This window comes from Mytilus trossulus, chromosome 8 (assembly GCF_036588685.1).
Source record: "Mytilus trossulus isolate FHL-02 chromosome 8, PNRI_Mtr1.1.1.hap1, whole genome shotgun sequence".
Taxonomy (NCBI): Eukaryota; Metazoa; Mollusca; class Bivalvia; order Mytilida; family Mytilidae; genus Mytilus; species Mytilus trossulus.
In genome coordinates, this window is record NC_086380.1 from 16185179 (window position 1) to 16198696 (window position 13518).

Sequence of the window (13518 nt, forward strand, 5' to 3'; positions counted from 1 at the left end):
TTTGGTTACATCTTCTGACATCAGACTCGGACTTCTCTTGAACTGAATTTTAATGTGCGTATTGTTATGCGTTTACTTTTCTACATTGGCTAGAGGTATAGGGGGAGGGTTGGGATAACATAAACATGTTTAACCTTGCCGCATTGTGCACCTGTCCCAAGTCAGGTGCCGCTGGCCGTAGTTAGTCTTGTATTGTTTTTAATTTTAGTTTCTTGTGTATGATTTGGAGTTTAGTATGGCGTTCATTATCACTGAACTTTTGTATATATATATATATATATATATATATATTTGTTTAGGGGCCAGCTGAAGGACGCCGCCGGGTGCGGGAATATATCGGTGCATTGAAAACCTATTGCTGACATTCTGCTGTTGTCTGTTCTACGGTCGGGTTGTTGTCTCTTTGACATATTCCCCATTTCCATTCTCAATTTCATTACTGGTAAATTGTCAGGGATTTCTTTACAACTAATTACTTAAACATTTTTCTAAATTCTTCCATAGATATAAAGATTTGTTTTTGAAGTTTGGTTGTACCGGTAGAAAACTTATTTCATATGGTAAAGCACATCCTCATTTTTATGGAAATGTTGTTTACTGTGCCAGAAAATGAAGAGACGATCCTGGTAAACTTATTGATCCTTTAAAATTGAATATAATTGTTATAAACATAAACACATTCATGGATCTACAATATGTCGAAACCTGCATCTTGGCCTTGCACAAGTTCATATTCTTCTCTGACTGTTTATGACGTCTTTACACTAAATTTATTGGATGTAGGATATGTACTGATATGATTTTTTAGTCTTTTAAAAATACATGGTTTTTTTATTAGTTGTTAGTGGCTTTGAACTAGCTGAAATAGCTTACTCCGAATACTCCCAAATCAGTACTAAGTGTCTCTTTGCTGTTGGGATATACAAGTACCCGGCCACGTCCACAATGTGTTTTTTGCTAGATGAAGTTCTATTTGTATTCATCTGATGATTTAATTTTTTTTTACTGATTCCTATAGTATATAAAAAAAGAAAATGTGGTATGATTGCAAATGAGACAACTTTCCACAAAAGACCAAAATGACACAAACATTAACAACTATAGGTCACCGTTCGGCCTTCAACAATGAGCAAAGCCCATACCACATTGCCAGCTATAAAAGGCCCCGATTAGACAATGTAAAACAATTCAAACGAGAAAACTAACGGCCTTTTTTAAGTAAAAAAATGAACGAAAAACAAATATGTAACACATAAACAAACGACAACCACTGAATTACAGTATGTTCTTATGTTGTACTGTTACGTCACTGTCCCAGGTTAAGGAAAGGGTTGGGACCTTGCTAACATAATTATCCCGGTTACATTTTTTATGTATGTGCCTATCCCAAGCCGGGAACCTGTAATTTAGTGGTTGTCGTTTGATGATGTGTTACATATATGTATTTCGTCTAATTTTTTTAAGTAACGTAGGCCATTTGTTTTCTCGTTTGAAATGTTTTACAATTGTCATTTCGGGGCCTTTATAACTGACTATATGGTGTAGGCTTTGCTCATTGTTCAAGTCAGAACATATAGTTGAAAATTTCTGTGTTATTTGGTCTCTTGTGGCGATTTGTAACATTGGTAATTATACCACATCTTCTTTTTTTTATAACGGAACATGATAATGAGAAAAAAATTGATTGTTAATAGAAAGAACATCATTAACATATCTGCATGAGACATTAAATGATCTGGCTTCTTTCATCTTTTTGTTTTGAGAAATGTATGAACGAACAACAATTTATATCATATAATAAGAAATCGACAAGGAAAGGAGCACAGTTCGTTCCCAAATCAATGCCGACAATTTGTTAGAAAACAAGTATACCTTCGAATATCACAAATATGTTGTCAATAAGCAAATGCAGCATCACTTGTTTTTCCGTGTGGCTTTTTTTTTCCTTTTTATTCACTATTGACAAAATATGCTGTACAGTATCCAAAAGTAATAAATTTATGGCGATTGCTACCATTTTCATGTTGAAAGGCATTGTGGATTATTCCTTTAAAATGAATTTTGAATTTAACACAGTGAATGGTGGGATACATGGATGAAAGTTTTGATAGATATAAGTTAAGAGAAAGATCGAGATTTAAAATAATCCAGAAGTTCTTTCGAGTTCTGTTTTATAATCCACATATGGTTAATACCACTACCTGAGTAAACAGCGTATTTCTGGGGAAAAAATCACTGCTGACATTATTTTTGTCAATCTAATGGATAATAAGTTAATGTATGATAAAACACTGCTCATCCCTTCATTTAAGGAAATCTAGAGCCTAACGATATTTTACAGATAAACCATTAGTCAGTTAGATGTTGTTAGTAGTGTCTTGTATATGTCTAATACCGTATAGCGGGTTATTTTCGCGGGTCTAAAATTTCGCGATTTTCATTGAATAAGGTATACGAAAAATTTTGGCGGTTATTATTTTGGCGGAATCAACATTTTCAACATTACCTTTGCATGTACACTTTTAAATTGGCGGAATTTATTTTGGCGATTTTGTTCTATCCGCGAAAATAAGCGAAAATTAACACCCCGCGAAAATAACCCGCTATACGGTAAGTCAATGCCTCTTCAACTTTTGTCAATAGTGAATAGTTTTATAGTTTGTTCTTATGTTGTCCTGTTACACCATTGTCCCAGGTAAGGAACTGGTTGGATGTCCACACACATTTGTTCACCCCAACACGTTGAATTCTATATGTGCGAACTCAGATGGCTTTAATTTAACTGTTATTGTTTGTTTCATTACATTATATTCGTGTTTCGTCTGTTGTTTTGTATATACATGATGCCGTCGTTGTTATACAACTTGTCATTTCAGGGACTCTGTAAGCTTTCTATTGGTTTTTGTCTACCGTAGATCGTATGCTGACTGGTATATAGTTGTTGACATAGCGTCTGGCGTATAAAATTATAATCCTGGTACTTTTGATAACTATTTACGTCATTTAGTTTTCGGTAGATTTTTCTTTCATTTGAAATCATACCAATCCTAATATTTTCTTTAACTGCGAGTCTCTTAGAACAAATGACAAACTATATATGTCAGAATATTCAGACAATTGGTGAATAAATGTGAGAGCATTGTGATATCACCAAAAGAAAAATTGCAGAATAAGATATTATGTTACAACCAATAAATATCTTTGTATACTAGACACATTTAATTAATTCTTTTGTAAGATTTACCTATCAAATTGATCAATAAAAGAAGTAACGAAGAAACAGGAACAACAATGAGAATTTTATTAGTCTAAAACCCACACAATAGGATTGTTACTAAATAATCAAACAAACAAACAAACATATAAATAAGAAAACGATAAACAGAAAACAATACAAAAATATGCATGTAGCATTACAAAAAAATATATTTATATCTATATTGATACTATTTCGACAACATGTCTCCAATACAAAGTTAACAAAAAAAAACATTTAAAATATTTATTTATTCATTCATTCTTATTCCAGGTTTATGAAGATCTGTACATGTTATGATAAATGGAATTCATCTCTGACCTCTTTACGGCATACATGACATGTTCTTTTTCTTAATGCTGTTTACTATATCAAACACGTTTAATAGCGAGCATACTATCACAAATTATTATTTTGGCATATTTGTTGTTTGTAACTTTTTATCTAAAAACTATATGCATTACTTAAAATTGTTTGTAAGTTCTTATTTTATTTCAAGTAATTCATTTGTCACCATAAAAGGAACATTTTTTACAAAGTATATATTGTAAGTTTCATTGAGCTTCTTCGTGGGCTAACAGTAATTATTTTTTTATAGAAAAGGTACATTTATTTGCCCAAACAAAAATGAAATGTAATTAAGATAGTAAAATTTTAATCTTTGAAGCAAATTACTAATGAAGAAGTGATAAAGTGAAAATTTGCAAGAATATTTGTACCACACTGACCGCGTTTTTGTCTCGGTATTTTGAATATAACATATAAACTGGCAAAGAGATAAAAACAAAACCATGCTTGTAGTGTCAAAACCCGGCTGTAATTGCTTGCGACTGTTCTAAGTCAAAAACCTGCCGTCTTTCCTCGAAGTTCATTATATTTGTGATTTTACTTTTTTTCATTATGCTGTCATTTGTTGATGAGATTCATAAGTCTTTCTCGTTTCTCTTTGTTTTCTATAGACGAGACGATTGGTGTTACTGTTTGAATTGTTACTAGTTATTTTGGGGCACTGTACGGTGTGACTCCGTGTTGAAGACTGGATTTTGATCTGAGCGTCACTAATGAGGCTTTATGTAGACGAAACGCGCGTCTTGTTTATTAAATTACAAGTCTGGTACCTTTGATATCTATTTTGTTTGTGTTGTTTACCTATCATTACTTGGAGAGAGAGTTCTACTCATACCACATCTTCCAATTTTATAAATTTGAAGGAAGGAAAAGAGTATAGCAAAACTATTAAGTAAAACTATGAGTTTACTCCTTTATATTTTACTATAATGTCGACAACAAAAATGCTCAAACCAGTATGCATCTATCACATGAATTTCAACTTCACTAAATACAAATAAATTCAAATTAATATTAATATTGACAAGAATAATCATAAAAAAAAATAATCTTTAAATATCAAATAACAATACTATAACAAGGAAAAAAACACAAGAACATACAGAGCAGATAAGGCGTATTTATTAAAAGTGCTTGGATTGAAATCGCCAAACGTATAAATCTCTTCAGCGAAGTCCTTTGTCCTTTGTTGCATCGTTGGACTATTACAAAATACAAAAGATGTAAGGTTTCATTAAAGAAACAGTATTCTTTTAAAACCAGCAATATATTATTCAATGAAATCACTTTCCAAATTTGTACCTCATTCGACGTCCACTTAGGACAAAGGGCCTTTTACCAATTCTAGATTTATAGTTGCCGCTGGTTGTAAATGGTCGCTTAACGGATTGAAAGTATATACTGTCTTCGGGACTATTTGAGATTGACGATTTTTCAGCACGTATTTGTTGGTCGAATGGTTGCTGTCTATAAACTGATTTTGCATCATTACGGATTTTACTAAAGAGATAATCATTCCGAAAAGAGAATGATCGTTTTGGTATATCCTGGAATAGTTCTCCTTGGGTCCTACCAAACGGCTCTTTTTGTGTGATTTCAAGAGGAAATGATTGGCTTTCTCCTTGAAATAGCATTGCATGATGTCGCTTTATATCTGTGTTTGGTATATCTCGTTGTTTCAATGAAATCCTAACAATATGTGGTCGTTTCGTATACCTGCGATAGCCACCATATATAACAAATGGTCTATTATCTACCTGATAACTATTGTCTAAAACTATCGGGGATTTCTGTATATTTTCATTTATTCCTGAAAGGCTAGCTATGTCATTAGGCTCTAATGATCTTATGCCATTGCTAGTTAAACCATCAACTTGTCCTTCCCAATGTCCACGCTTTCCAAACCGGAAACCACTTCCTATAAACATTGGATGCCTTTCAATGAAATTTTTATGTACGACTGCTGGTTGTTTCCATTTTCTTACATAACCACCCATGACAAAAGGTCTTTTCACAATGTGACTATTTTCTTCATACCTTGGTATGCTATCTAAAGATTGCTCATGCGATCCGCCACGTTTTTTTAATCCAAACCCTCCACTTAAGACAAATGGTCTTTTGTTTTCCTCAAGGTAAGCGTCATGTTCTTGTTGCCCTTGTCCAAATGTATACCCACTAGATAATACTAATGGTCTTTTCAATCCATTGGATGATGTGTCAGTATTAGTTCTCGGTTTTACAAAATCAAACCCGTGTAAGATAAATGGTTGTCTGCTATTGATCACAAAAGGCCTGTTTTCTTCAGTGCCGTAGCCTGGCTCCCCCAAATAGATTGCATCGTCATTTTCCGGATACATTTCAGATGATGCCCGCTTACCGAATTTAAAATTTCCTAATACAAAGGGTCGCTTAATAGCATGATTGATTTGAAAATCATTAAAACTGTCGTCTGTGAACTTATAATCATCACGTGGTATTTCATTGTCCACTAAATTTACTTCTGACAGAAGTGATTTTATGTTCGTATCTTGTTTATTTCCGTTTTTGTTTCGTTTTCCGAATTTGTACCCTCTTGACGCACCTCCTCGTACAAATGGTCTTTTCTGATTTTCGATTGTATCATTCTCCTGTATATCTGTCTCACCATCGTTTAAGTGATCAAGTTTATTAGACTCATGTTGAATGTACAATTCCAGACTACGTAGTGCCTTAAGGAATTCTTTGGAATATTGCTCTGTTTCAAGATTATTCTTCATAGACATATCTATATCTGAAAAAGTTAAAATAATAAAGTTTTCAGAAGAGGACTTATTTGTCTTACAATCAAGTTTCAATTTAATTGCAGTTTTAAATAAAAGAGATATTGTACAACAGCAAATGAACCAACTATCACAAAGAACAAGGAACACCAATTGGAATCCACACAGCTTACACCACTGAGCAAAACCAATACTGACTAGTAACCTTTGGAAGTTTGTTTCATTCAATGAGAGTTTGCTAACCTTTCTGTATATAGCTATTAATGCCTAATATTTTGCAACGATCAGTTTTATCTTTAAGGAAATAGTAGAAATAAACTACCCCGGATTAAGAATATAATCTGTCATTTATAAGCGAATATATTATCATTTTGCAGTGTCCCGGGAGATACCGTCAAGTGCCAGTCAAACATATCTTACAGCAGACATATTTCCTTGGACCGAAATTAATTGTCTTCGCTTATTTTAACAATAACACCAATTGCAACACTAAATCGTGAAATAAACGGATGTATTTTTTCACGGTTTACCCCATATTTTGCTTCATTTTACGATTAAGTAATTGGAACTCTCGTAAAGTTGTCTAGTCAGGTTAATCAGTGCTAAGTTATATAATACATGTGGAGCAGGATCTGCTTACCCTTCCGGAGCACCTGAGATCACCCCTAGTTTTTGGTGGGGTTCGTGTTGTTTATTCTTTAGTTTTCTATGTTGTGTCATGTGTACTATTGTTTTTCTGTTTGTCCTTTTCATTTTTAGCCATGGCGTTGTCAGTTTGTTTTAGATTTACGAGTTTGACTGTCCCTTGGGTATTTTTCGTCCCTCTTTTATATCTTTTGATTAACTATTGTGAAATAAAACACGATTAGGACAGTTGATAGAAATGATCAAATATCAAATGACATGATGCATACCTTTAACTCTATTCGAACTGTAAACGGTTTGAACATTAACAGCAACAATCAACATCAGTAGTAGATTCATCATCTTCACAGCCATTTTCTAGTTCTGAAATGTAGATTTTGTTAAATGAATGTGTATAATTAATTAACAATGAATTGCGGTAATTGACATTGACGGAGATACTGAGAATGTATACGAGGTAAAGGGGTTAAGTTTAGGTTTTTATAAGTTCCCGATTGTAATATAAAAAAGAAGATGCGGTATGATTGCCAATGAGACAACTATCCACATAAGACCAAAATGACACAAACATTAACAACTATAGGTCACCGTACGGTCTTCAACAATGAGCAAAGCCCATACCGAATATTCAGCTATAAAAGGCCCCGATAAGACAATGTAAAACAATTCAAACGAAAAAACTAACGTTAATTTGCATAGTACGTGACATGTATCCTGTTAATTCCTTTTTGGTGTTACGCGATTCTCTTTGATTTGGCAATTTTTTATGGTCTTCCCCATTATGAATTAACTTGGAGTTTTGGTTTTACCTTTTTTGTTTTTGCGAATCCCGTAATTAGTTTTTTTTTGCCATGATTTGTGTCTTTTCAAAGAAATGATCAGATATGAACATCGATAACATGTTGTTGCATAAAATTTGTGTCCTTTTGAACACCTTTTGTAATGAAAAAAAGTAAATCTATTTATTATCACTTTCTAATCAATTACGGCATTATGTTACTTTTTGAATGTGATGTAATGCCAAACACGAATGGTCTCGAGAAGAGTGAATATTAATAACTTTTTTAATAAACGAATGTGTAATCTCTCACGTATTACCTGTTGACATTTGAAAAGGCTAGACACCTTAAAAAAAAAGGTGACCAAATGACACAGATATTAACAGCTATAGGTCACCATATTTAACCCATTTACGTATAAAGATTGGTCTTTTCATTTTTTTCTAACGATTTACATTTAGTATTTCTATTAAATATTAATTGATATGTTTGACCTTTTATAGCTTCATCACTACTCTCCTTTTTATACTGGATTGTAACCTGCATGCTAGTTTAAGATAAAAGTCACACTGTTTTTTAACACTATCGACCATTTTTTTCAATATTTACCACTATGAGGTATGGGGAAATCTGGATTCCTTTTTTTTATATCATTTGTTTGGCCAAACTATTTCTTTCTTCTTTCTCCATCAAATTAGGGATAAAAAAAATTATAGGAAACAAATCCCCCCTTTTTCGATGTTAAATAATGATGACCTAACTATAAATGCTTTACTTCTACAAACTGTACTTTTAAATTAGACAATAGTTATAATAAGAAAATGATAATCATACAGTACATTTAAAACTATTATGGTAATTGATGATGATATGATATATTTTTACTTTGTCCTTGAATTTGCAATCTTACATTGGAAAATAAATCATTTTGTATTCATAGTGTCTGTACTATCAAGACGAGACTTTATTTACATATAAATTTGGTTTCATTTTGATTCCAATCTCGCTTCCCCTGTTAACCAAATCATGCATCAACAATGTGTAAGACAGAAATTAGATTGGCACATTAACTTGATAAAATCTCCCATATATTGCCAAAGATACAAAACTGTTAAAAGTAGCACACCAGTTTTTTTTTTTAAGAAAATTTTATATAGATATAGGAAGATGTGGTGTGAGTGCCAATGAGACAACTCTCCATTCAAATAACAGTTTTTAAACCATTATAGGTCAATGTATGGCCTTCAACACGGAGCCTTGGCTCACACCGATAAACAAGCTATAAAGGGCCCCAAAATTACTAGTGTTAAACCATTGAAGCAGGAAAACCAACAGTCTAATTTATATGAAAAAATATTTGAAATGCTATGTATCTAAAATGATGTAGATGTTTTAAATAATGCCACATTAGGATATATAGAGATGTCAACACTAATTAGATACTGATATTTATATCAAATGGCAATAACATTTAATATTTCCTACGCTTTAAGTATTAAGTATTGAGTGTTAATAAACTAGCTAATATGATATACTGGTAGTATAATATAGCTATGCAATGTGTTAATAAGGACATGACATATTTTTTAAATTGGATAACATATAACATTTAAATTAGGTTATAATTACGTACTTTTACTACTTCCAATAAAATACATGTATGTTGTATTAATGTCATTATCATTGAAGTGTATAAATTGTTAGTCCATTTTTTAAGAACGTTTTCAAAGATAATTGCTGTTAACGTACCAATTTAAAATAAGTCTGAATATAATTGCAATACACAAATGCAACCCGAAATCTTAAGTCAAAATAGAACAAACCTGCAACTTTTCAAGACAAAACAAGCAAACAAATCTGAATTCTTTATACCTTGTGCTCACTTAACTAAACCAATTATAAGATTAATATACGTACATTCAAATTTGAAGAAAGCTACACCTTTAGTCCAATTTTATAAATGATATTCAAATGGTCAATTTGTAAAATTGATACACATATAGTTCAATTATTAACATGATAGACGTATATACATGTAAAGGAAATGTCATTTTATATTCGAACACTGTAAGAGACTTATCTTTTTGTATTTAAAAGAGGGACGAAAGATACCAGAGGGCGGTCAAACTCATAAATCGAAAATAAACTGATACAACAATACAAACAGACAAACAATAGTACACATGACACAGCATAGAAAACTAAAGAATAACAACAGGAACCCCACCAAAAACTAGGGGTGATCTCAGGTTCTCCGGAAGGGTAAGCAGTTCCTGCTCCACATGTGGCACCTGTCGTGTTGCTTATGAGATAACAAATCCGGTAAATAGTCTTATTCGGTAGATCACATTTATGAAAAGAAAGGGGGTTGTAGTTACGACTCAACGAACATATCCGATATCATTTTTGAAACGGTTATTTCATAACGGTCAACCAACTCGTGATGGCGTCCGTAAAATTAACGAAGAGATGATTTCAACTTCACCATTTGGAACTCTTGATTTAATAGCTTCCTTGTGACAACAACCCTCTATCAAGAAAATCATGATAGGAAATGCAAGCATGGAAATATCGTATCAAACGGGAGATATATACCCCGTAAGCAGGTGTTGCTGGAATGTTGCTACTTAGAAATAGAAAAGTTCACTATTGGAAAGATAATAACTTTTGTCGTAAAGTTTTGTTTTCAATCGACCCTCATTGTCAATTTCTAGATGTAATCAAGATATAATTAAGATTTAAAACACTATTGCAAGCTTCAGTTTTATAAACTTTTATATCGACATTTGGAAACTTTCGATGCTGCATTTTAACAAATAAAATAGAATTATAAAATAAAAAGAAGAAAATAGAATATTTCATTTCAAAGAGTAATAAAAATTATTTTGAAAATATTAATTGTTTTCTATTTTGACCGAATATTTTCTATTTACTGTCAGGTAAATAATACAAAAAATATATTAGGAATATCTTACCTTAATCTCATCACCGAGTAATTCTACAATAATCCTAACACGTTGACTGTTTTATATTTATCCACAGTATCTGCGTAGGAAATAAAATCGCTAATGAATGAACCAATCAAAACCCATCTTTTTTATGCTGTCGTTACCAGGTTTGACGAACATTTGACAAACCCAGAAAACAAAAGTAGAGTAAGAAGTCATGTGATATTAATTGAAGCTTGATTCAATATCCGGTTCCTGACTAATAATGGACTATTTAGGATCATATAGACATCTGCATTAAGCGTTGACAATGGTGTTATACAATACTATTGTACTACCATATAAGTATTTGATTTGTTGTTCACAGGTTATATGGAGAATAATTTTTATAAAGGACAATAGAGATGAACTAAAAGTTGAAATTACTGTATTATTCTCTGGTAAAACACAGCTTGCATTCTAATAGCACCAATTGATTAAATAATCATTAACTTTATATTCCAATAGATGCACCTTATATCTTTCATTGTTGGTATATAATAATGATGAGTCTTCAATTAAATATAACGGGTCATTTTTTTTATTCACGTTTGAAATGGGATTTTTTGGCTGACGGTAATTCGTGCTTTTTTTTCTTCAAAAACTGAGATTACGTTATCTCATTCTTATTAATAGAAAAACATCATATCAAGTTCTTATGCGATTGTTTTGTAACGATGATGTTCATTGGATCTGTACAAATATTTTTATGGTAAAATCCACGTTCTTCCAGTCCGTAACTAATGAAGCCACCATTTTGAATTCCTTTTTTTTTAGGTATGTAATTTCTTAAAAATAAACTTAAAAGTTATAAATACGCCCAGTGTGTATGTTTGACATCGTGAATATACACATGACGTCACATTGTTTAGTTGCTAAAGGCCATGCAACACTTTCGCAGACTTTTTAATTTATGTCATTTTAAGCCAAAATGTTTATAACCTTGTATTTATTCTAATATGCTGCATTAGTATGGAGATACCTGTATTGTATTCTAAGCTTGGCCTTCGTAAAACTTGCTTTTACTGTCGCAAATATCCGACAATTTGCGACAGTAATATCTAGCTTTTATAGCTATCTACACTTCCCACTAGTCGTACAAAATTCCATTATCTGGGAACGTTGTGTGAACAAAACAAACAGACATGAAAGGTAAAAATGTCAAAATTGGGGTTCACAGGCAACATTGTGTTTAATCTTAAACACTAAAAATAACAATCAAATATGTAACAAAGAGGCAAAACACAAAACCAAAAATGAAAGACCAGAATACAAATCATACTGCCATTGCACAATAATGCAATGACGAGATTTATGAGAACCTATGCACGTAAATTGTATATCACCAAAAAAATAAACTAAATAGTAAAAGTATTATTCAAAATGACAAATAAAAGAATTATGTACCACATTATTAAGATGATAAACAATGTCATTAGGACACACAATCGAACATGTATTATTTATATAGCAACATGGTCTTGGTACTTTTTGATGAACTATTTTAGAAAAGGACGAGAAATCTTTGACCTAGCCCTGTTTCGTCAACTTTCTCCTCAGACGATTTGATGTTTTGAGTTTTTCTTCTTAAATTACAATAAAGTTTTTAACATAGATAAATTCATGTCGTGGCATGTTAAAAAGTACAATAACAAAATTCCAAAGCAGAAAGTCCTTAATGTGAAATGGCAAAATTAAAAGCTCATACCCATCAAACGAACGGATAACAACTGTCTATTACTGACTTGGTAATAATAAACATTATTATCATTTATGAAAGACCAAAGGGCTGATCTGAAAGGTACGCAATCTACTTAAATCCGACAAGGTAAGACATGACTCCGACCATAAACAGCTGTATGTCTATGTAGTCTAGGTTTTCGAGTGGTCAAATGCGCATACAACGGTGCAGAAAATGTACCACGATGTCACATAAGCAAGGGTTTGATTTCATCGGAGGTAAGAATAAATATCATCTAACGCAAATTTACAGATTTAACATTGTTGAGCCAAAGTATATATATGTATGTGTGTGCATGGGATGGTGGTAATTTTTATCCAGTCTTGAAACGAGTGTATGCTTTCACAAATTGTATGAATATTATATTTGCAAAACAAGACCTATGACAATAATAATGAAAGGGTCACAATTTTATGAATAATATCTTTTGTTCAGCTAGTTAATTAGAACAAGTTCATGTATGAATGGGGTTTTCTTTGTTCGATTTAGTTTTGATAACTAAAATCATTTAATTTTTCTGAGATTTTTCTTATTCAATGCTTTGTGTGTAAACAATAAGTAACTGGTAGGCGTCGCAATGATTGCGTCTAAATTCAATGAACAGATGTGAGCAAATAAATGTCCATCTTAACCTTTTCACCCTACTTTTTATACAATCCTAAATGACGGCTTTGTGGTGAAGTTAAGCAATGGGTTTCATCTGTCCCTGATTATATTTACTTATTAAAATGAATGCAATAAGATACCGTGATTTTCCATAGGGTCAAATATATAAACACATAATTGCACTCACCTGATGTCATTCATCGATATGCTTTAATCTTTAGATCAGTTATTCTATTATTACAAGTTATGTAATTCAGAATGCGACGTCTGTTTATAAATAATATGATGCAAAATATGGTTGACAGTAAGATAACGCATAAAAACCCTGCAATTAAAATATGCGACAAGTTGCAAAAAAGTAAAACATCAGTTTGAATAATGCTTTTACATTTATGAT

General features: G+C 32.0%; 1 protein-coding gene across 1 annotated transcript; it reads right to left on the reverse strand.

Annotated features, from left to right (window-relative positions):
• Positions 1 to 3287: 3287 nt before the first annotated feature.
• LOC134680613 (uncharacterized) lies at positions 3288 to 10910 on the reverse strand. Its single transcript, XM_063539722.1, has 3 exons — positions 10763 to 10910; positions 7278 to 7371; positions 3288 to 6374 (listed from the first exon to the last, which is right to left on the reverse strand). The coding sequence occupies exons 2-3, from the start codon at positions 7360 to 7362 to the stop codon at positions 4888 to 4890; spliced, it is 1572 nt and encodes a 523-aa protein (XP_063395792.1). The 5' UTR covers positions 7363 to 7371; positions 10763 to 10910; the 3' UTR covers positions 3288 to 4887.
• Positions 10911 to 13518: the final 2608 nt, after the last annotated feature.